Source organism: Salmo salar, chromosome 14, assembly GCF_965601325.2.
Source record: "Salmo salar chromosome 14, fSalSal1, whole genome shotgun sequence".
Classification (NCBI taxonomy): Eukaryota; Metazoa; Chordata; class Actinopteri; order Salmoniformes; family Salmonidae; genus Salmo; species Salmo salar.
Genome location: NC_138304.1, coordinates 76,802,833 through 76,827,736, shown reverse-complemented (window position 1 = coordinate 76,827,736; position 24,904 = coordinate 76,802,833). Strand labels below are relative to the sequence as shown.

General features: G+C 42.6%; 2 protein-coding genes, 1 long non-coding RNA gene and 1 other non-coding gene across 6 annotated transcripts; 2 read left to right on the top strand and 2 right to left on the bottom strand.

Annotated features, from left to right (window-relative positions):
* Positions 1-1,573: 1,573 nt before the first annotated feature.
* LOC106570194 (uncharacterized) lies at positions 1,574-9,370 on the top strand. Its single transcript, XM_014142258.3, has 9 exons — positions 1,574-1,732; positions 2,858-3,060; positions 4,118-4,293; positions 5,593-5,682; positions 5,772-5,946; positions 6,132-6,383; positions 6,488-6,833; positions 8,343-8,491; positions 8,705-9,370. Exons 1-9 carry the CDS (start codon positions 1,705-1,707, stop codon positions 8,864-8,866), a joined length of 1,581 nt encoding a protein of 526 aa, XP_013997733.1. The 5' UTR covers positions 1,574-1,704; the 3' UTR covers positions 8,867-9,370.
* On the bottom strand, positions 9,215-13,180 carry LOC106570196 (translocon-associated protein subunit beta). Of its 3 annotated transcripts, none has more exons than XM_014142265.3 (7): positions 13,055-13,144; positions 12,356-12,418; positions 11,994-12,151; positions 11,735-11,833; positions 11,302-11,410; positions 10,597-10,674; positions 9,215-9,906 (listed from the first exon to the last, which is right to left on the bottom strand). In XM_014142265.3, exons 3-7 carry the CDS (start codon positions 12,149-12,151, stop codon positions 9,796-9,798), a joined length of 555 nt encoding a protein of 184 aa, XP_013997740.1. In that variant the 5' UTR covers positions 12,356-12,418; positions 13,055-13,144; the 3' UTR covers positions 9,215-9,795. The 3 variants fall into 3 exon arrangements, with proteins under 3 accessions (XP_013997740.1, XP_013997741.1, XP_013997742.1); XM_014142266.3 differs by lacking the exon at positions 13,055-13,144 and adding an exon at positions 12,984-13,008; XM_014142267.3 differs by lacking the exon at positions 12,356-12,418 and having other exon boundaries at positions 13,055-13,180.
* On the bottom strand, positions 10,177-10,308 carry LOC123726935 (small nucleolar RNA SNORA57). The gene has a single exon (XR_006759043.1). It is a non-coding gene; the product is annotated as a small nucleolar RNA SNORA57 (small nucleolar RNA).
* A 161-nt stretch (positions 13,181-13,341) lies between the features above and the next one.
* LOC123726767 (uncharacterized) lies at positions 13,342-16,440 on the top strand. Its single transcript, XR_006758909.2, has 2 exons — positions 13,342-14,706; positions 15,816-16,440. It is a non-coding gene; the product is annotated as an uncharacterized LOC123726767 (long non-coding RNA).
* The last annotated feature ends 8,464 nt before the right edge of the window (positions 16,441-24,904 follow it).

Sequence of the window (24,904 nt, the reverse complement as noted above, 5' to 3'; positions counted from 1 at the left end):
CGTTTTTTCTCTGACATGCATTGTCAACTGTGGGACCTTATATAGACAGGTGTGTACCTTTCCAAATCATATCCAATCAATTGAATTTACCACAGGTGGACTCCAATTAAGTTGTAGAAACATCTCAAGGATGATCAATGGAAACAGGATGCACCTGAGCTCAATTTCAAGGCTCATAGCTGAATACTTATGTAAATATGGTATTTCTGTTTTTTATTTTCAATACATTTGCAAAAATGTATTAAACCTGTTTTTGCTTCCTCATTATGGGGTATTGTGTGTAGATTGATGAGGGAAAAAAGTAATTTAATCAATTTTAGAATAAGGCTGTAATGTAACAAAATGTAGAAAAAGCCAATGGGTCTGAATACTTTCCAAATGCGCTGTATATTGAGTTGTTTTGGCATGCTATGCAACTCGAAAGAAAGAACCACTACCAGTCATTCAATCACACTTGTCAAGTTGTCATATGGGCGTCTAACTGTCAATGACCCTGTGCTGTAACACACAATGATGGTGAGATACTGTCAGTGTGTGGTGTGTGTGTGTGTGTGGCTTCCTGTGGTGTGGCTATACTCACTTCATTGAAATTTGATAATCGACATTCATGAATTGATGATGATGATGATCAATAATGACGATGATGATAAGCAATTGGCCTATAACCGTTTGTTACAAGATGTCATGTTTTTATTATGGCACGTGTGCCATACTGTCACCAAAACATTATTGTGGGATGCGTTTGGTTCTTGCGCCACTCTGTGGAAGTAAAATTGAACTGTTTTTTTATAAGTAGCTTAGGCCTACTGTAATTCTTCCTTCATCCTTTCACGTTGTCTTTCACACTGGAATAACCACAAGTCTTTGTCCTAATATTCAGATAAATACTAATTATAAAAAAGGAATGGAATACACCTGATTAATAAATGTAGTAAATTATTATTCTTGTATTTTTTATATACAGTAATATACAGTAAGCAGACCTACATTGATGGAACAGAACAGTTGTGGACATAATATGAGCTCTTAGAAAAACAAACAGCTCTAAATGCTTCATAATTAGTAAGTGCCAAGTCACATGACAAGTTGAGACAATCACAGCTGTGACTCACTTAGATATTTTTAGGTGAAAGGAAGTGGAGAGAAAGAAGTGACAGAATGCAGTACTGTTACTGAGACAGAGAGAGGGGTGTGTGTGTGTGTGTGTGTGTGTGTGTGTGTGTGTGTGTGTGTGTGTGTGTGTGTGTGTGTGTGTGTGTGTGTGTGTGTGTGTGTGTGTGAGACTCACCCTGGGGAGTTCTCAGTTCTCTAACATGATAAATGCAGAATGTGCATGGGTAAAGTGACAGCCATGAGTAGTTGCTATTTTATTTAAAAAATAATAGATGACAATTGTAGATGCATGCACATACCACATATGGTCTATGTATGCACAACTTAGGACATCATTATGTAATTAAGAAATTGGTAAAGATGACATTTTCCCTCCCCCACCCACAAAAACTGTTTTTGTTTATCTCTCTATCATGTCTCCTCCCTCTCTCCCCCTTCCTCCTTATCACTCTCTCTGTCTCTCTCGCTCTCTCTCCCTTTCTTTCTCTCTCATAGACACACACAGACAAACTAGTGGATGTAGAGGAGGAAAGAGATGTTCAGACATCCGTTTTCACAGCTGTCTTGTGACAACCTATTTTAAACATCAACATGGACTTCGACTACCAGCGCATAAAAGGTCAGGCTTATACTTTTAACAATTTTATATTCAGTCAGAACTATGTAGGAACAATGTTTTCATTACTAACTAATTTAATATCATTGCTAATGTTTACCATTGCTTACAATTTTGTTGCCAAGAGTCTTTGTTAACAAACTATGTATAGATTCAAAATAAGTTTGTGAAAGATCATGTCGATCTCACTGGCTGTGAGTCCTGGCCATAGCTCTATCTATGAATTTTAGAGTGGTTACATTTCCCCAGCCCAATCACTCAGCTTTATACCAAACCAAGAGACGGATCTGCTGTTGGGCTGAAAGAGATAGACAGGTTTGTCTGCGCAGCCGAAGATTGTGTTAGCCCACTAAGCTAAAACCTACAGGCATTAGCTGTGCGAGCTAAGGCAAGTCTCATAAAAAGGTTATTCATTACACAAGAGTAGTTACCTGACTAGCTTGATTACACTCCACCTTCTCTCCACTAAGACACCAACAGATAATAGGCATCAACAGACCAAATCTTACTCACGGCACCAATGTGACGTGTGCTTGTTATACAATTGATTCTTTGTGTTTATTCTACTAAGTGAATCCTTTGCACTAATGTGAAAATTGCATTATTTACAGTATTATCTACATCTGAAGTTGATACTAAAAGTGATCTGAATTGATTTATTGTCAGAGCAAGTATGCACTTTACACCATTTTAACTTCCATTCATTGTTATGTTTTTTATGTTGTGTTACTACAGTGCCTTCAGAAAGTATTCATACCCCTTGTGTGAATACTTTCTGAAGGCACTTTATATGTATGCTGCTTTTTGGCTAGGGTTCACTTTTTTAAAAGAGATGTGAAACTCAATGTGACTTCTGGTTATATAAAGGTTAAATAAAAAAAAATATTGTGTTAGTGGCCATTACTTGTGATGGTTAATGTTTACCTATATAAGATGTATTTTATGTTGGTTTGTAGATGTTGATAACATCAATGGGTCTTACCTGGTTAAATAGAAGTGAAATATAAAAAAATATATAAATATATACAGTACATTGTGTTAGTTCAATGTCAAAAAGATGCTTTCTAAGCCGTCACTTTTGTGATGGTTAATGGTTAGCTTGATAGATTATTTTGTGTTGGTTTGCAGATGTTCAAAGCAGGCGAGAGGAGCAAATCAGCTGCCTGCCTATCCAACCCCAAAAGCTTGTACCACACCAGCATTCTGCTCAAGACCCGCCCACCAGGAAGACTCCTCCAATCAAACCCAGGCGGAGCTTAAAGGTCCCCAAAACCCCTCGGGAGGAGGTGGCGGCGCTACCAACCAAACAAACCAATGGCCAGGAGAATGAGGTTACAGAATTTAAATCTGACATTAGATTTAACTTCAGAAGCCAGATCAGCAAATTTGCATGCTTTTCAATAGTGTTTTCTATGCTTGGTAGACATGACACAGACAAGTATCTGTGCATTAATTGACATGTGTATTTCTACTGTGTGTGAATGCTTGTTTGTAAAATGCATAAGTCTGTGTCTTTGTAGAGGATTTCCCGTAAAACTCCAGTCAGATTGTCAGGTCTGAAACCATCAGCCACACGTTACACCCTAAACCACAGAGTACAGTTAGAGACAGACAACTTCCTGTGGCTCGGTTAATAAAAACAGCCATTTCATGAAACGTTAAAACAAAGAGAACTGAAAGTTACCTCTCCACCTTCAGTGTTGCGTGGGTCAGCCCAGTTCAGATTCTGTCTCTAGAGTGTTCTCGAAGATCCTACCGGTTTGATGTGCATAAATGGGAAAGGATAGGTGAAATACTATGATGGGTTTATTTGACCTATGAAGGTTTATACCATACACACTTTGACTTACACACCGTACCTACTGTATAGTCCTGATACAACACAGTAATGTTGTATCAGATACCGGTGACTGTAGTGTCTTGCTGTTTGTGACGGAGAGCACCAACTGGATGAGCTGCGGGTAGGGCCCAATGTCCAGGATGGGAGGCATGTAGGCCACTTCCATGTAGTTGACTGCATGCTGGAATTAAAAAAGCATGGATTAGCATATCAAGTGTATACCAAGTGTTTAAAATATAACTGTCTTCTCTTGCTGAGGTAACTTCTGTGGGAACGTATTCAAGCTTACGTGTGTGAACAACAGCCGTTTTCTCCCTCTCCCAACCCCCTCTCTCTCTTTCCTTTCAGATCTACACAAAGTGGTAGTTGGTAGGTGCTGTTTCTGGACTGGGCGTTGTTCTCTTTCCCTTTTCACCTTTTTTGTTTTCTTTTCAATATGGCCTTAAAATCTCCACAATAATGAAAAGATACCAGACAGCTCAACAGAGAAACTATTGAATATGCCTATAAATCTCACAACCCTCCATGTCTATCTCCCTCTATCTCAGACAGTAGTGAAGAGGGTGTCTCCTGCTCTGACTCTGGGTGGCCCCGGGCCCCTGAAGCCCTTGTCTCCGTCCCTTCGGGCCCACACCCTGCTGTGGTTCGAGAGGACACAGCTCCCCCGCCTGCGTCAGCCTGGCTACCCCCTGCCCCGCTGGCTACATGGCTTCGCCACGCGCAGGTTAGACTGTCTGTCTGTCTGTCTGTCTGTCTGTCTGTCTGTCAGTCAGACTGCTAGCACACACAGAAACATATACTGGTATACACATTATCTGCAATAGAAATAAAGAAACATTGCACATCCAGGGAAACAAGTGCATATGCAAGAAGACCACAGACACACATGCACACACGTACACTCAAACACACATAAAATGCATACGCGCACACACAAGATCACAGATGACACAACACATATATAGGGATACACATACTCATCTTGACCATTCCCACTTTGAAAGCCTCAGATGGTTCAAAGTGGAGGAGAGATTCACTCAGATGAAATTGTGTCTTGTCCATAAGATTGTCCACAGTATGGTCCCCAGGTACCTATGCAACTTCTTCACTTGGTCAGGGATAACCACAACTATTCCACTAGAAGAAGTGAAACTGACATTGTTAATTATGTTTTGGGGAGGGAAGCTTTTTTGTACTCAGCTGCCATTCTTTGGAATAGTCTTCCAAAGAACTTGAAATTCATAACCTCCATGGTCAGTTTCAAGTTCTTACTGAGAAAATGGCTGAATAGTAGCATGTCACGAAAGTGAGGAGTAGGCCTACAGTACGTGGGTGAGAAGATAATGCCTGGGATAGCATATGGACTGACTTTTGGTGCCTAGTGTGTTGTATATTGTGTAAAAGTGATTGTCTTGTATATATTAGGGATTGATTGTTGTACTGTATATATTAGAGGTAAATGAGACAAGGGTTGAGTGTTGTTTATGGCAATGGAACTGTACTATTGACTCATTTTATGACACAAACAGAAATTGTTCTGTCATTGTTTTTAGCCATTGAAGCTGGATCCCTCTCTTATGTATGTTTATAAAATTGTCTAATAAATTCAATCAATGAAACAGGTCATATTAATATTCAAACCCATTCACACATAAGGGGGCAGGGGTTACTGAGGAAAACATAGCAAAAGGCTATATCAGTCTGCTAATACAGGACTATTAAAGGCCCAGTGCACAACTTTTGTGATAAAAATAATATTTTTTGTTTCTTTATACTAATTTATTTAATTCAGGGGTGCTCAGCACCCCTACATCCCGCAGCTATGGGTACATACAGTATGCACACGAAATAGAAAATAGTTCAGAAAGACACACGAGTCAAAGCAAAGACACATAATTGTACACACACGTCCTCTGTTTGTACAGCTTATGCAGTTTGCAGTTTGTTAAAGCTGAATTGTTCTAATTTTTCTTTCTTTCTCTGTGTGTGTGTGTGTGTGTGTGTGTGTTGACTGATTGGATAGGGAGGCAGAGGAGCTTCTGAAGGACAAACAGCAGGGCTGTTTTCTGATCAGGCTCAGCGAGTCAAAGATTGGTTTTGTACTCTCGTACAGGTAGTCACGACAGACCACACATTCACCATACACACACACACACACATACCTAAAGACATCTTTAGATAGACACATAATTTTCCCCCCAGAGGAAAGGATAGATGCCGCCATTTCATCATAGAGGAAGAAGAGGGTGGCAGAGGGGCATGTTACCTCATCGCTGGGGAGGAGAGTCGCCATAGAAGCCTGCGGGAGCTGGTCAGCCACTACACCCAGAATCCCGTGGGGCCCTTCAACGAGATTCTCAACACACCCTGTGACGAGGTGCCGAGTACATATTCCACACCCCATGCCTCCTCCATGAACGAAAGGGAAATAATCATTGGCACGACCTAATTAGCCTATAAACATCTAAAAACACATTTTGTGGTAAATTATCCTTTTTGGTAAACTCAAATGCAACAGTTTGTTTCTCAATCTTTCTGTATCTCTTTTACTCTCTCTCGCAGTCCAGTGAAAGTTTTGAGGGTACAGTTAAACTGGGGTTTCGGGATGAAGGTGGAGAGACAACGAAAGTGACCGAAAAGGAAGCCACTGTACTGTCATCAACTGCACCCTCGGCTCCTGACACTGTCCAAGTTCAAGAGATATTGGCTAGCTCAGCCCCTACAGACGACAGGATGCCAGAGTATGCTGTGGTCAGGAAGGTGCTCAAGAAGTCCTGTTCTTTACCAGAAAGCCAGCTTAGGGAACTGATGGAGGTGAGGAACTATCCGCACTTTAACATTTGTAAGTTAAACAAACCCACTTAAAAAGTCAACGTTATTAATAGGTTTACGGACTACATTACCAATGTTTTTTCCAGGTGACAAAAACTGGTGTTAGCTGTGTAGGAGCATGTGGGAGGGGTGATGACGACACCAAAGCACTGTACGCCCAGGTCAACAAGCCACCAAGCATGCTTTCCCAGGCAGACATAACTCCCAAAGTCAATGTGGGCAACCCACCAGGCCAGAGGGGGGTGGCAGCGTCCTCCGTCCTGCTCACGAGCAGTGGCTCCGCAGAGGACCCGAGTTACTGGAAGATGGAGCCCCTGCACACCTACGTGGAAACCCCTCATCTGGCCCAACACGAAGAAGAGGCAAAGGAACACATCGACTTCTACGCCATGGGGTGCTGGCGGGATGCCGAGAGGAGCGCAGGCGGGCAAGGTGAAAGACAAGACTAGCCACTTATCTTTCAGGGGTGGTATTGTTATTGGCCTGAGCAAGGCACGGCATGCTTGATTCAACCTGAAATTACCCATTACACATTCTCCGTTTACGTTTTAGCTGCTCCTTAATGTTATGTTATATTTATACAGCCCCATTTTTCTCCATGCCTAGAATGAACAATGTAAATATACGGTGCCTTTGGAAAGTATTCAGACCCTTTGACTTTTTCCACATTTTGATACATTACCACCTTATTCTAAAATGGATTAAATAAATAAATCATCAGCAATCTACACACAAAACCCCACAATGACAAAGTGAAAACAGGTTTTTTGAAAATGTTCCAAATGTATTGAAAATAAAAAATAGTATTGCTGTTGAGACTCGAAATTGAGCTCAGGTGCATCCTGTTTCCATTAATCATCCTTGAGATATTTCTACAACTTGATTGGAGTCCACCTGTGGTAAATTCAATTGATTGGACATGATTTGGAAAGCCACACACCTGTCTATATAAAGGTCCCACAGTTGACAGTGCATGTCAGAGCAAAAACCAAGCCATGACGTCGAAGGAATTGTCCATAGAGCTCTGAGACAGGATTGTGTCTAGGCACAGATCTGTTACTTGAACTCTAAAGCATTTTTTTGGGGCTGCAATTTCTGAGGCTGGTAACTAAGGAACTTATCCTCTGCAGCAGAGGTAACTCTGGGTCTTTCGTTTCTGTGGTGATCCTCATGAGAGCCAGTTTCATCATAACGCTTGATGTTTTTTGCAACTGCACTTGAAGAAACTTTCAAAGTTCTTCATTTTTTTGAATTGACTGACCTTCATGTCCTAAAGTAATGATGGACTGTCGTTTCTCTTTGCTTATTTGAACTGTTCTTGCCATAATATGGACTAGGTCTCTTACCAAATACGGCTATCTTCTATATACCCCCTTACCTTGTCACAACACAACAGATTGGCTCAAACGCATTAAGAATGAAAGAAAATACACATTAATTTAAGGCACACCTGTTCATTGAAATGCATTCCAGGTGACTACCTCATGAAGCTGGTTGAAAGAATGCCGAAAGGGTGCAAAGATGGCAAGGGGTGGCTGTGTTTGAATCTCAAATATAAAATATATTTAGCTTTGTTTTACACTTTTTTTGGTTGCTACATGATTCCATAAGCTTATTTCAGTTGTGTGCACTATTCTACAATGTAGAAAAATAGTACAAATAAAGAACACCATGAATGACTAGGTGTTAACTTTTGACTGGTAGTGTATTTCAATGTGATATTTCAGTTTATTTTCAAGAAATTAACAAGAAATTCTAAAGCCCTGTTTTTTGTGTTGTAAATATGGGGTATTGTGTATAGATTGACAGGGAAAAAAACTAATACATTTTTGAATAAGGCTGTAACTGAACAAAATGTGAAAAGTCACGGGGTCTGAATACTTTCCGAAGGCACTGTATGACAGTATACATGTATTCCAATATATCCGCTCTCATTTGCAGACCCCCAGCATCACCTCTATTCAGAGCTGAACCTGGGGAGAGAGGCCCCCAGTCATGTTCCCCTTCCAGCCAGGACAGCCCCCAACCGGCCTTTACGACCGCCTCGCAGGGCTGTTAACTGCTCCCCTCGATCAGACGGAAGTGTGCAGGTACTGGAACAAACATATGGTTTTGCATATTATCTATTTGTCAATGAATAAAATAAGCTGAATGTAAAAAAATGTTTCAGGCTTTTTAAACAATTGAGTAAAAAAAAATACAAATTGGTAGATCAAGTTACATTGAAAATGTTGGAAAGAAATATTTCCTATAAAAATACTTTGAATTTTTTAGGCCCATCTTTTTTTCTCTCATTTTTCTAGCGATGTGGAAATGCCATCTTTTCTTCCCCATCCCGACCTGGGGTCTTTCTGCCACCTCGTTCAGAACGACCTTTGACTGATGACCCAGGCACCAGCATCTACGAACAGATCCCAGCGAGGCCAACCGGCTCAAAGCCTGCACTGCCTCCACCCAACCCCTGACCACTCTTTACTAAGACCCTATCATACAACTCCACTTGTAAACCTTAATGACCACCCTATATCAAACTATAAACCCTAAGCACTTTTCACCCAAGACCCTCTGCAATTATCATTTAACAAAGTACTGACAACCCCAATATCAAATATATTTGAAGTAAGCCTTACTGTACACTTAAAACAGATGAAGGTATATTTTCTATTTAACGCGAGGCTTGAGATCATCCTGAATGTCAAGTCTCTGTGTGCCAAAAATGCAGCTACAGAAGTTGTGCCCCAATCTACCCTTGAAGAGTACACTTGCTCACTACCCCACAAAAAGATTGAAAGAGAATGGTAAACACAAGAATCTTACTTTGTAAAAACCCAGCTTGTTTATTTCCCAAACATAAAGTTCCAAGTCACCTGGGAAATGACTTTCTGTAGAAATTACCTTGAGTGTTTCAAATTAATTACAAAATAAAACAAAAAAAAGGCAGCCATTCTTGCATTGCGGCTGTAGTGCGACTTGGTGTGTGTGTACTGTATGTAATGCATGTGCATGTATGGAATAGAAAAAACAGCAATGAAACCTCTAGCCCATCATCGACTGCTATAGTCCACAAAGCTCAATCTCCCAATCACAAGGAAGCACATCTTCCCAGATCACTCATTACATGTTCTCGTTTACCCCCAATATGGGTAATTATGTCATTTAAAAAAAAATACAGTCACTCGCCTCCCAATCTACTAAATCCCTTTTCACACTACTGAGATGTACAGCATTACTCTGGTTACACATCCAGCATGGTTGCTAAAACTATGCTGGAAAGGACAAAGTGACAAGAAAATATCTGAGCCAGCACAGTTTGTCAGCACAATAGTGTGAAAAGGTACAAGTTATTAAACCTTAATCCCATCCCTAGCTAGTTCCACAGTGGAGAGTAGAGCGTTCAGTTCTTCTTGGCCTTGGGCGAGTCATATTTCCTCTTGCTGGAGAACCACAAGAGCAGGGGGATGCCAATGGAGGGGAGGGTCATTACACCGAAAGCGGCCCAGTCCAGCTGGAGAGAGACGGGGGGGGGGAGGTGATGTCACAGCCAATTCAAGGCTTGGGTCAAATTCAGCAAGAAACCATTTTGAAAACAGGGGAGTACTTCTTGTCCATTAGAAATAGGGGGGAAAGATCTTGCAAGACCCTACTGAAGTGGGGTTCCATTTTAAACAAACAGTGCATGGAGAATAAAACAAAATTAAACATGGCTGTTTGTAGTCTAGTTTGTTTGGGGTGGCTGGTAACTGGTTGGTAAACAGAGGCCTTGTCATTTACTTTCAAGTGTGCCAGCAATTGAGGATAGGACCAGGAGACGATAACACACTGGTACCAAAGACAGAGTACTGGCTTTGTTCTACCTCCATACATTACACAAATACTGAGCAACTATATGTATGCCAAGAAATGAAGAGTCTAGTTCTTTCTGAGGAACATACTACAGCCATGTATTTTTGCAAGAATATTTTAGTCTAGGCCTCTGTCCAACAAAGGCTGGTTTCCTGGACTCAGATTGAGACATTCCTCGAGTAAAAAGCACTTCCAATAAAGGTTTGCCATTGAGCATGCATTTAAGACTAGGAATAAGCTTAATCTGGGTCCAGGAAATCAGCCCGAAGGGTTAGGGTATGTGGTATATCACCAAACACTCCTGTAAGAGGTCTACAACAACCATAATGCTTTGAAAGGACAAATGACTTACATAGTGGGGGGAGAAACGCCTGTCAAACTCCCTCTGAGCTAAAATCCCACCCTGTCCAGGGGCACTAGTGTAGCCAACCTGTAGGAAGACAGAAGGGGGTTTAATTTCCTCAGAAGGTCACAAACATCACTACTTTGCATTAGTCTCTAGTTGAATTGACTAGAGAGTTTCCAATTATTTAAAATCCATAACAGGATGTGTGCAAGTGCACAATGCATAAAAACAATTACCAGGAAATATCAACACCAACCTAATAGGCTATTGGGTGTTAAGCTCATTCTGCACGTTAATGTAGCAGAGAAAAACTTCCAGACTGGAGAGAGCAATAGAGAACAGAGCAAGTCTGCATCAGACTTGAGTTCAAATACCATTTTAAATACTTCAGCTCTGCTTGATGGAACTACCTATTGCAATGGAACCAATACAAAAGCACAAAAAGTTCAAACCCTGACCACATGCCAGTGCTTAAGCAAACGCTCAAAGTATCTTAAAGATTACAAATATAATTTCAACCCATGTTAGGGCCCGTATTTATAAAGCATCTCAGTATAGGAGTGTTGATCTAGGATCAAGTCCACGCTGTCCATGTAATCTTATTCATTATGATGTAAAAGGGAAAACATTATCCTAGATCAGTATTCCTACTCCTAAAATGCTTTATGAATACAGGCCCTGATCTGCGTAGATGATTCTCCTTTCCCTTACCACAACTTGTCCTCCCTCCTGAGCCAGGTAGCTGACGGAGGCAGAGGTGAAGTTGAAGTATCCGGCCTTCAGGGGGCGCAGTACCACAGTATGAGAGACATTGCTGGCACTGGGGAGGGTTAAGGTATAAACAACTAGAGCAGGGTTGTCAAACTCATTCCATGCAAGGCCTAGTGTCTACAGTTTTTTTTTTCAATTAAGCCCTAGACAACCAGGTGTCGAGAGTTCAGAGTTCCTTACTAATTAATTTATCAATTAAGTATAAAGGAGGAGTGAAAACCTGCAGACACTAGCCCTCCGTGGAATGAGTTTGACAATTCAACTTGAGAAACTGCAATACAACTTCAGAGTATGCTGTGGGCTTCGTTGTAAAAGATTGGTGCTTAGGAGCCATTGAGCTGAAACATTTTAGGTTTGTGGCTTTAAAGGATACGGGGCGATCCTGTCCCATTTCACATTCAGCATCCCAGAGACGATGCCGAAATCCTCAGGGGGGAAGGAGTCGTCAGACAGCTCAACCTCTAGGGCAGCGCTGTGGAGCGAGTATTCAGAACGAGTTAAGGCAGATTGTGAAACCTCACACTCTGGGATAAGGGTACAGAATTGGGAAGCAAACAAAAAAAACATTAATTTTCAGAACAGAGGCAGACATTCAATTGCTTGTCTTAACACTCAATGTCATTTTTCAATACCTGGTTCCAACGTTGTAGATGTTGTACTGCAGTGTGAGATCACGGCCCTCAACGGCATAACGGTTCAACAGGGACTTGGAAGCTAACAGACGAGCCCCCTCCTCTCCTGTCCCCAGACCCAGCAGACTTAGTAGAGCAAACACGTACAGGGCCCTCATCTGCAATACAGTAGGAAAAGTGGTCAATACAAACTCGTGGCATTACAGTGAAAAATTGGCGTGTGTACTTCAGTTGCTTCAAATAATCATTATTACCTTTATTTAACTAGGCAAGTCAGTTAAGAACAAATTCTTATTTTCAATGACGGCCTATGAACAGTGGGTTAACTGCCTTGTTCAGGGACAGAACGGACAGAGTTTTACCTTGTCAGCTCTGGGATTCGATCTTGCAACCTTCCGGTTAAAACGAAGTGCCAACTAGCAATGCTAAGTGAGGATAAAAGAACCAATATTTGATCCATTCGTGTCAAACTAAGATTGCAACATAGTAATAGATAATGAAATACAGCCATCTAACGTTAGCTAATGACGTTAAATATTAGAAACCAACCTACCACAATTTTCTGATAAAAAAAACAGCCAAAGCATACGTGTACATGGTGTCAACTTTGAACTAGGCGCTATGAGATGTGCTAGCCTGCCTAGCTAGCTACGGTGGCTAACGTTCTTGCTAGCTAGATTATCTACAACCAGATGTTAAAATGAAAGAGAACGTTAGTTAGCCAACTAGCTGCAATTTTATTGAATGGATTACAAAAACCACATGGCAATAAAGCGTTCGCCACAATCTGACAAAATTAACATTACGAGATGCCAGTTATCAGCTAGATAGCTAAAAAAAAAAAAATCTGCAGGTTTACGCTTACGTGTACCTTGCTAACTAACGTTAACTGGGTCGACGACTTGCAGTCAAGAACGTAGCCAACTTGCAAATTGTATATTTACAAATAATGCGTGAATCTTTGACAATGTATTAAAAAGCGTGAATTACCTTGTGTTTCATATTATAACAGGGTAAAACACATAAAACGATACAAACCACAACAGATAAAGCAGTCTCACCTTCCTGTCGTTTCCTGTCAAATCAGCAAAGAATATCAACACGCATGCTCAATATATTTCAGCCCTCGTTTGGAGTGACGTCTTTCCGGTCATAACTGATGGACTTGTTTACTTGCTGCTGTGCGGTTTGTTGCTGACGTTACTTTGTTACATTTTTTCCCTCGCTCAACTTTTTCACCCCTGACGCTTTATCTGGACATGGTTCTGCAGGACCTCCACCAGCCGAAGCTAAGTAGTAGGGCAGGGCTTTCTCTTATAGAGCTTCATTTTTATGGAATGGTCTGCCTGTCCATGTGAGAGACGCAGACTCGGTCTCGACCTTTAAGTCCTTATTGAAGACTCATCGCTTCAATAGGTCCTATGATTGAGTGTAGTCTGGCCCAGGTTTGTGAACGGAAGGCACTGGAGCTACGAACCGCCCTTGTTGTCTCTGCCTGGCCCGGTTCCCCTTTCTCCCCTGGGATTCTCTGCCTCTAACCCTATTACGAGGGCTGAGTCACTGGCTTACTAGTGCTCTTCCATGCTGTTCCAAGGAACAGTGTTGCCAACTCCTCAGTAACATGCTGACCAGACCGGACAAGTCGCGTGCGTCGCAAAATAAATGTAGAAATCCACGTTATTCAATTATTGCGCAAACGAGCGTCTGCGATGCCAAGGGCTAAAATTGAACTCCTTTCTATTTCCGACGCAGATTGCGCTGAAAGTCTTGCCTCTCCCATCTCCTCATTGGTGTATAGAAGCAGGTACCCACGTGGGTGATTGAAAGACGAACTATGAAAGTTTAGATGCCCATCACCATATAAGTTCAAAGATTAAAAAGCCTGGAAGGAGGAGAGATGACTAGAAACGATTGGCCGTTTTATTTGTGGATTAATTGGCGGAGTAGAGGAGCTTGTGCATTACAGGTAAAATAACAACTCAATGTTTATCCCAGGACAAATTAGCTAGCAACAGCAAGCTAGCTAGCAAGTGCAAGCTAAATTGCCATACATGTTTAATGCTTTTCGACCTGTCCCCAAATTAATGTCATTGGTTCAGAGTTTGTTTTGATATTTAAAACCTGCGTGTCGTGATCGCGTTTTGTGTAGGGGGGCAAAATAAATGTATGCACAATGGCGCACGCGCACAGCCGGTTTGGGTTCCGTGTAAGGAAAGTCGCTATTGGCTGTCCTAAAAGTCATCGCCTAATTTGCATAATTGTGCATGTAATTGTGATGGACGCTGTAGGAGAGAGGAATAACGTCGTGGGAGAGACAAAAAGTGAGTAAAAAAAAAACCTAAATATGTTTAGAACTACAAATAAGGAAGCTGCAGAGAGTGGCACACACAGTGAATAAGAACCAGATATTTGAGGCCATACACCTCCTTCAGCACATTGTTAATCTCAGTCATAACAGAGGCATTGTCAGTCCCTATCCCCAGGAGTTTTTCTTTTTTAAGACAACACTTCTCGAGGAAAGCCACAACAGCACGTGCTATGGATTTGGCATCTCCTCCCTCCAACTCAACAAGCCCCAGAAATGTTGATACAATTGTCTTCTTGGTGCCACTAAAGTACCTTATCACAACCCCCAGGTACTTACATCCGTGGACTCATCGAGGAGGAGGCTGAAATGCTGGTTACCCACATCTGCGACCAACTTTTTCATAAAGTATGATGCTAGAACACCATTAATCATGTATGTGCACTTTGTCCTGTGCATTTTGAAGTGGGTAGCAGCAGTGGAGTCTGAGAAAGCAGCTCTACATGCTTCTCCATTGTGATCACATGCCAGCATGGAACAGTGTTCAGCGATAGCTAGTGCCATGGTGGCCTCAGCAAAAAATGGCAGCATGTTTTGGGTGGAACTGTTATAAGGCTTTGCCTTTTGAGTATGTTTTTGAGTTGTCATGTGTTTTTTTACATCACTAAGTTTGGCGTAGAAATCAGCCTGACAATACAGGCAGTATGCCCGTATATTATCTCCAATAAACGGCTTCAACCAGCCTTTGAATTCAGGGTTTGATTCCCACTCCTTTCTGTGTTTTTGAGTGTACTGTTTAGACTGAGACATGATGAGCTAGCCAGCTAGATGTTTAGCTTATGTCACAGAGAGGCACACACACAGTGGACAAGGTGACTAAGTGACTGAGGCTGTGTGAGTCAAATGCAGCGATTTATTTTTGTGCAGTGATTTATTTTAGACAAAGAACATTTTACATTTAAATCCCGCCCTGAATGTAAGCCAGGGCGGGATCAGCCAGCGGCGGCTTCCCGCATGCGCGATTCATTTGCAGTCTGGACACAGAGGGGTGAACGTCTCCTGCTCTGACTGCAGCTGGGAGGGACTGCTGGGCGAGGACTGGGCCGCCTGTGAGTGCTTTGGGATGGGGGTGGGTGCGTCACTTGAGTAGGTTGAGTCACTGACGTGATCTTCCTGTCCGGGTTGGCGCCCCCCTCGGGTTCGTGCCTTGGGGGAGATCTCCGTAGGCTATACTCGGCCTTGTCTCAGGATAGTAAATTGGTGGTTTGAAGATATCCCTCTAGTGGTGTGGGGGCTGTGCTTTGGCAAAGTGGGGGGGGGGGGATTATATTTTGCCTGGTTGGTCCTGTCCGGGGGTATCGTCGGACGGGGCCACAGTGTGTCAGCCTCCAGTATTTATGGTGCAATAGTTTTTGTCGGGGGGCTAGGGTCAGTCTGTTATCTGGAGTTTTTCTCCTGTCTTATCCGGTGTCCTGTGTGAATTTAAGTATGCTCCCTCTAATTCTCTTTCTCTCTAGGACCATGCCTCAGGACTACCTGGACTGATGACTCCTTGCAGTCCCCAGTCCACCTGGTCGTGCTGCTGCTCCAGTTTCAACTGTTCTGCCTGCACCTACCGCACCTGCTGTCTCTTAACTATTGAATGCTCAGCCATGAAAAGCCAACTGACATTTACTCCTGAGGTGCTGACTTGTTGCACTCTCTACAACCACTGTGATCATTATTTGACCCTGCAGGTCGTTATGAACGTTTGAACATATTGGCCATGTACTGTTATAATCTCCAACCGGCACAGCCAGAAGAGGACTGGCCACCCCTCAGAGCCTGGTTTCTTCCTAGGTTCCTACCTTTCTAGCAAGTTTTTCCTAGCTACCGTGCTTCTACATCTGCATTGCTTGCTGTTTGGGGTTTTCGGCTGGGTTTTTGTATGGCACTTTGTGACATCGGCTGATGTAAAAAGGGCTTTATAAATACATTTGATTGATTTAAGACCTCATGATAACCTGGTAGTGACCTCCAGACTGTAGAGTATTACCTACTGTATAAAGTATTGCAGATGATAAAGTTGGATATTGAAAACATTGTTCATTACGGTTCTATTTGTTTCTATAGGCACCAATTAAAGTTAAAATCAGCAACATATTATTTTGTGACCAAATCTTTATTAGCTTCTTTTCTAAATTGTTTCTGTTGGGGGGCTACATGCACAATACAGAAATTAATATAATTGAATGCATCACAGAGCCAAAAAGTAACAATACACAGAGAGGAAAAAAGAGGTTAGCCTCCACCCCCAACCCCACCCATTCAAGCCCTTAACCAACAATGCAGTTTTAAGAAAAATAAGACTTAAGAAAATATTTACTAAATAAACCAAAGTTTAAAAAAATCGAATATAAATATATATAAGTAACACAATAAAATAACACTAATGAGGCTATATACAGGGGGTACCAGCACCGAGTCAATGAGCGGTGGGACAGGTTTGTTTGTGAACAAAGTTGATGGTTTGGACTACGTGATGCCAAGGTCATATTTTTCCATATTTTGTTCCAGTTAAAGGGTTGTTCATATTCACTTAGATCTGTGGACCATACTTTTTAATGGCTAGCTCAGAATATGAGCTTTCCAAAAGTTGTTTGTATATTACTGAGAAGTCCTTTTTTCTGGAGCCCAGATCATTTATTTATAAATCCCATCACTGGATTATTTAGTAGTTATGTTTCCCAAGGGACTCCATAGGCCAGCATAGCTGACCTACATTAAATTGTAAGTATTGAAAAAAGGAATTGTGTATATGTCTTTCAAATCTTGGAATGTTCTCAAACCTTTACTGCCCATGATATCAGCGAGGATACGGCAGGCAGATAGCCAGGCGTAGAGCATTGGGCCAGTAATGAAAAGGTCATTGGTTTGAATCACTGAGCAGACTAGGTAAATAATATTCTGTTGTGCCCTTGAGCAAAGAACTTAATCCTAGTTGCTCTGGATATGAGCATCTGCTAAATTACTTAAATGTAAATACGGGTTCCACATTTGGACCATTGGAGGGATGCAAATGGCCACCCTCCAGATCGCAAGGCATTATTGTCAAATATTGGAGTATGGGCATGCCATTTTGATTCCCAGGTACATTGTTTTTAAATTTTGCGCCAGATAGAGATTGTGTGAGCAATAATAGGACCAACGCGTAGTTTACATTGTTCAAAGGATATATCGGTGAAGACCACCTCTTCCAGGGCAATAGGAGACACCATATGTCTCTTTATACTCAGCCAGGGGGCGGTAGAATCATGTCTAAACCAATTTAGGATGGGACGAAACACTAGTGGCTGGAAATACAACTTTAAATTTGGTACCGATAGTCCTTCCACGTCTTTCTCTTTTTGTCAATTTTATCCGAGATTGCTTACCTTGCCATATAAATTTCAAAACCGCACTATGGATTTTTTTACCCTGATAACCAGAAGCGGTAGACTAGGGAAGTATTGAACTATAGAAATTCAGCTGTGGCAATATATTAATTTTGACAATGGATGATATATTGATATTCTGCCAGTTAAAGTAACTGGGACGTTAGTCCATCTACTGTGAAAGTTTCTGGCAATGGTTTTAGGATATTTAAGGAAGGAAATATATATATTCCCAAATATTTAAAATGGGAAACGATTGGGATTCCATAAGTAGAGATAGAGTCCTCCATTGGGGTCTTGAGAGGCAGCAAGGCTGATTTGGTTAGATTCATTGTATAACTTGAGATGGAGCTGAATTTGTCTATGATCATGAAAGTCTTTCGGAGGGATTGAGATACATTTTCTAGATAAAGTAAGATATATTGTTTTAATGAGATGACGTGATCTGTAGAATTGAGAGATATTGGTGTAATTTCTTTCGATTGTTGAAATGCTTTGGCCAGAGAACTTGCCTGCTACTTCTAGTTCTTCTGAATGGAAAATAGCAGGTATTGCCTGTTATTACTATGGCTGAGGCACTGGCATTTAGTACTTTTATAATATTAATGATATTGATGCCAAGTCCCATATGTTCCAACGTCGATCAATGATATGACCATTATAGTCTATCAAAAGCTTTTTCTGCGTTGAGGGATAGAACTGCCCAAGGAGCTTTGGTTTCTGATGAAGCATGTAGGATATGTAATAGATGACGGAGGTTATCTGAGGATAATAGTTTAACAGGTCCAGTTGTACCAATTTAGTTAAGCATGTTTCGAGAGGTGACAAAATAATTGTAGAAAATAGTTGAATATCTGTGTTTATAAAAGGTAGAGGGCGATAGTGAGAGCACTGGGTAACGTCCTTACCTTTTTTTAATAAAAGCAAAATGAGTGCTGTATTTACATCCCTTCCAAATGAAGAGAGTAGTCACTACCTGACCTGAAAAAAGGTTTTGTTGAGAACGTATTGTTGCAGAAAATCTGCAACATATTCTTACATTTAAAATAGATAAAGCAATGATAAAAACAAATCTACATCACATTTTTTGGAACATCTGCATACACTAATTGTATCATAATTTACCCACAGACATTACATATGCATAGAAAGACACATTGTTTTATTTTATTAATGATTAATAAGAGTGATGTGATAGATCCTCATGAAGGACCTCTGGGCACAGAAGGCGATCTGGAGCGTGGTGGCCCTCTTGATTAGTGAGTCAAATCTGCAACGAAGAGAGGACATTCCTGAAGAAACTTTGTGGACTCAGCTGGCTAAAAGTATTTCCATGGTACTAGATGAAGAAGTTTGTGACAGTTATACCTTAGAGATGTCTACAGAAAAGAGCAACTTGCTTATATACAGTACATACTTCTCAATCCTTCTCCACCATTTTAGGACTTTCCAGAGGGCCCGCAACACATCAGCCTCCTGAGTTTCCTGGCTTTTTATGACACTTACTGTAAGCATAAATAGAGGATAAATTACATTATGATTGGCATAATGTGGATATGCAAGACAGAACAGTAATGCACAGAAAAATATCTTGGAACAGAATCTACAAAAAATATCTCATTGCCTCCCCCATTTCTCCTTCACCCAAATCCAGATTGCTGATGATCTGAAAGAGTTGCAAAATCTGGACCCTTACAAATCAGCTGGGCTAGACAATCTGGACCCTCTCTTTCTAAAATTATCCGCCGCAATTGTTGCAACCCCTATTACTAGCCTGTTTAACCTCTATTTCGTATCGTCTGAGATCCCCAAAGATTGGAAAGCTGCCGCGGTCATCCCACCCTTCAAAGGGGGAGACACTCTAGACCCAAACGGTTACAGACCTATATCTATCCTACCCTGCCTTTCTAAGGTCTTCGAAAGCCAAGTTAACAAACAGATCACCGACCATTTCGAATCCCAGCGTACCTTCTCCGCTATGCAATCTGGTTTCTGAGCTGGTAATGGGTGCACCTCAGCCACACTTAAGGTCCTAAACGATATCATAACCGCCATCGATAAAAGACAATACTGTGCAGCTGTATTCATCGGCCTGGCCAAGGCTTTCGACTCTGTCAATCACCACATTCATGTCGGCAGACTTAACAGCCTTGGTTTCTCAAATGACTGCCTCACCTGGTTCACCAACTACTTCTCAGACAGAGTTCAGTGTGTCAAATCAGAGGGCTTGTTGTCCGGACCTCTGGCAGTCTCTATGGGGGTGCCATAGGGTTCAAAACGAATTGCTAAAATCACTGAAACTGGAGACTCATGTCTCCCTCACTAACTTTAAGCATCAGCTGTCAGAGCAGCTCACAGATCATGGCACCTGTACATAGCCCATCTGTAAATAGCCCATCCAACTACCTCATCCCCATATTGTTTTTTGTTTTTTTTGCTCCTTCGCACCCGAGTATCTCTACTTGCACATTCATCTTCTGCACATCTATCAATCCAGTGTTTAATTGCTAAATTGCTCCTCTCTCCCTTCGTATTGAAGTGGGACAATAGTTCAACCTCAAGCATTTTAAGAAAGAGGATATCAAAATTAGTCAGTAGTTAGATAATGACAATTTTTTTAATAATCTCTAAATGTTAAAGTTTTGCTTAATCCTGTTCAAATATTCAAACAACATTTTTATAAACACCGCTACATAATCCTGAGGACATTGTCCCGGACAGAGGTTCCCCCAACTGAGAACACCTTGGCAGTCTTAAAAAAGAAAGGTAAATGCAAAAATTTAAGAATGTGTAAAGAGACAGTAAAGAGACAATAAAATATTATATTTTAAAAAGTTATAGAATAATCATACCAGCAACAAGCATTGTTAATTTGCAAACCTCTTCCTCTTCTCTCCAACTGCACATGTGTGTGAGTTTGAGTGAGCGACAGGGAGAATGAGCAAAAGAGAAATGGGAGAAACTTTACATGACTTACAAGGGAGGTGTCTGTTGAATCAGGACACAAGGGTTTTGCACCTGAAAAAGAAGGCGAGTGTCAAGGGTGTGTACGGGAGGCGAAGTCAGGTGCAGGAGAGCACGGTGTAACAGGCACACTTTAATTTCGTTCCAAAAATGACAGCACATAAAAACAATAATGTGCCAAAAACACGGAACATAGCAAAAGTAAATGCACAAGGTCGTTGTGGAACTGGTAAGGGGTGTAGCTTACCTTTGGGCAGGTGTCTCGGAGCCTTACCCTGGGCACACACCGAGCAGGAGGAAACATAAACCGTTTGCCAAGGTGGGCCACCAGTACTTCCCAGTCAGATAGCGCACCGTCCGGCCGATCCCCGGATGACCAGAGGAGGGTGACGTGTGGGCCCAATAGATCAACTGGTCACGGACAGCAGACGGAAGGTACATACGCCCGACAGGACACTGTAGGGGAGCAGGCTCTGTACGCAACGCCTGCTCAATGTCCGTGTCCAGCTCCCACACAACTGGCACTACCAGGCAAGAGGCCGGGAGTATGGGCGTCTGATTCATGGGCCGCTCCTCTGTGTCATACAGCCGGGACAGTGCGTCTGCCTTCGTATTCTGGGAACCTGGTCTGTAGGATAGGGTAAACATAAAACGGGTAATGAACATGACCCACCTTGCCTGACGAGGATTCAGTCTCCTCGCTGCCCGGATGTACTCCAGGTTGCGGTGGTCAGTCCAGATGAGAAAAGGGTGTTTAGCCCCCTCAAGCCAATGTCTCCACGCCTTCAACACTTTAACCACAGCCAACAGCTCCTGGTCCCCCACATCATAGTTACGCTCCACTGGGCTGAGCTTCTTCGAGAAGAAAGCACAGGGGAGGAGTTTTGGTGGCGTACCCGAGCGCTGTGAGAGCACGGCTCCTATCCCAGCCTCGGATGCGTCCACCTCCACTATGAATGCCAAAGAGGGATCCGGATGGGCCAGCACGGGAGCCGAAGTAAACAGAGCTCTTAGCTGCCCAAAAGCCCCGTCCGCCTCAGCCAACCACTGCAACCGTACGGGACCCCCCTTTAGCAGTGAGGTAATGGGAACAGCCACCTGGCCAAAACCCCGGAGATGGATAAATCTCCAGTAGTAATTGGCAAACCCTAAAAATCGCTGCACCTCCTTTACCGTGGTGGGAGTCGGCCAATTACGCACGGCTGCAATGCGGTCACTCTCCATCTTCACCCCTGATGTGGAAATGCGATACCCTAGGAAGGAGACGACCAGCTGAAAGAACAGGCATTTCTCGGCCTTGACGTACAGGTCATGCTCCAACAGTCGTCCAAGTACCTTGTGTACCAAGGACACATGCTCGGCGCGTGTAGCGGAGTATATCAGAATGTCATCGATATACACCACTACACCCTGCCTGTGCAGGTCCCTGAAAATCTCGTCTACAAAGGATTGGAAAACTAATGGAGCATTCATCAACCCGTGCGGCATGACTAAGTACTCATAATGCCCTGAGGTGGTACTAAACGCTGTCTTCCACTCGTCCCCCTCCCAGATACGCACCAGGTTATACGCACTCCTGAGATCCAGTTTCGTGAAGAAGCGCGCCCCATGCATTGACTCAATCGCTGTGGCGAAAAGAGGTAGCGGGTAACTGTACCTCACTGTGATTTGATTTAGACCTCTATAGTCAATGCACAGGCGTAGACCTCCCTCCTTCTTCACAAAAAATAAACTCGAGGATGCGGGTGAAGTGGATGACCGAATTTACCCCTGACGCAGTGATTCAGAGACATATGTGTCCATAGCCACCGTCTCCGCTTGCGACAGGGGATACACACGACTCCTGGGAAGCGCAGCGTCTACCAGGAGATTTATCGCACAATCCCCCCGTCGCTGAGTTGGTAATTGAGTCGCCTTCTTTTTACAGAAGGCGAGAGCCAAATCGGCATATTCTGGGGGGATGCGCACGCTGGAGACCTGGTCTGGACTTTCCACCATGGTAGAACCAACGGAAACCCCTACACACCTCCCCGAGCACTCTCGCAACCACCCCGTGAGAGCCCTCTGTTGCCAGGAGATAGTGGGGTTATGCTGAGCTAACCAGGGAAGGCCTAGTACCACAGGAAACGCAGGAGAGTCAATGAGGAAGAGACTGATTCTCTCCTCGTGACCCCCCTGCATCACCATGCCCAAGGAGATGGTGGCTTCCCTGATTAGGCCGGACCCTAATGGTCGATTATCCAGCGCGTGAACCGGGAAATGTCTAACTACAGGAATAATGGGGATCCCTAAACTAAGGGCTAACACTCTGTCGATAAAATTCCCAGCTGTGCCTGAATCGACGAGCGCCTTATGCGGGGAAAAATCAGGGAAACAAATAGGTACAAACAGGTGGTCAACAGAGGACTCTGGATGAGTGTGGTGCAGACTCACCTGGGGTGACGCCAGAGTGCCCTGCCTGTTGCCTCGACTCCCAGAAGAAGCGACACGGCACCGACCAGCAGTGTGCCCTCTGCGGCCACAGATGGTGCACGTGATGGCTCTTCCTTCAGTCTTCCTACACGCAGCCCCTCCCAACTCCGGGGCGATGGCTAGAAAGCAGGTGACGTCGATTGCCGAACGCCGCCCGAATAAGGAGAGGAGTCGACTTCGGTGGAAGTCGTGACAGCGAGTTAAAAAAATATTTTATTTGGTTTACAAACACATTGTTAGAAGCGGTGTTATTTCAATGGGATCTACTTACACTAAGCTCAGGCAATCATGGGCAGCTGAATAGCATGTCTATTGGGGAATCCAGTCTCAGTGAAAACATTAATGATCATCAGCATAGCTAGTACAAACCTATCGCTTACCAAGCTAGTTAGAAGAAACATTGGCGATTTTAGCATGTACATTTTGGAGGGGCAAACAATAATTTTTTTATGCATGCCAGCAAAGCCACTACATTTACAAAATAAATGTTCTTTTCCACACCATGGAGTGAACACCTGGCTATCAGCGGAGCCTTGTCTGGCAACAAAACAGTTCATTCAGCCTCATTTACTGCCTTTTTTTAAAACATAGCTGATATGGCTGAATTGTTTAAACAAATGTGGTTTCTATTGACAATTTAGATGTTCAAACTAGGGCATAATGGAACGATGAGCAGATAAGAGGCAATCTGTAATTTCGATTAAGACATTAATGAGCGAGCTAAGACGGACATAGTCAATATAAATATTTGTTTAGCACTTTTGAAATGTACAGCGACAGAATTTAGAACATGGGCCGTTCTTACAGTATTCTCCCTGTAAACCAAGTCAGAACCTTAGTATAAATAAAGGGGCCATATAAGCAGAAAATGAAAGCTCTTACAATATTCAATGATGACATTTCTCTAAAACAGGCTTTAGGCTTAATGGGCACCACCAACTCAGAACAGTAGGCTAAGTTATGAGGGGGAAAGGGATCAAATTATTAGGGTGAGGCACATGGGTTACTAACAGCTTACTACACAACATACACTTAGTATTACGTTCTTAGCTACAGTATACATATCTCTCTAGCATATCACATAATTTATGCAGCATTATACAATACATTTTTGGACTCACATGGTTGTGCTGTGCTTACTTGAATAGGAATGTGGCGCGCCGGTCCTTCTTGTGGCCACATTTTGTCATGAAACTTTGTCATCAAAGTCTGTTGTTCTCTGGATTTATGGTGCTTTCAAGACAATTTGGAACTCAGAAAAAAACAAGGTTGAATCATGACGTCAGTGATCTTCAGGTCGGAGCTCTAGAAAGAGGCCAGAGTTCCCAACTTGGAACTCCGATTTGGATGACCGTTCAAAACGTATTTTCCCAGTCGGAGCTCATTCTTTTCTTGAAGTCTGAGATTTCCCAGTTCCGAGTTTCCAGTTGTTTTGAACGCGGCAGAAGTCATGCTTGATTGACAGAATAGCCAATGTATTCAACCTTTTCTGCCCCATGGTGTTGCATGTGAATGTTTATCCTTTGAAGCTTGGAAAAGACCCTTAAACACAGATTTGGACCACACACCCTCTCCACCGAATAGCAGGCAGGGGAAGTAAAATAGTGATTGCTTTGCAACGCCTGCGGTTAGCCACTGATTCCTTATTTGTGAATTTGCGAATTACAACTTGTGTAATGTTTATGTCCAATGGCCGATGAGCACCGATACGTTGTATCTATAATTTCTCTTCAAATCAAATTGTAATTGTCACTGTC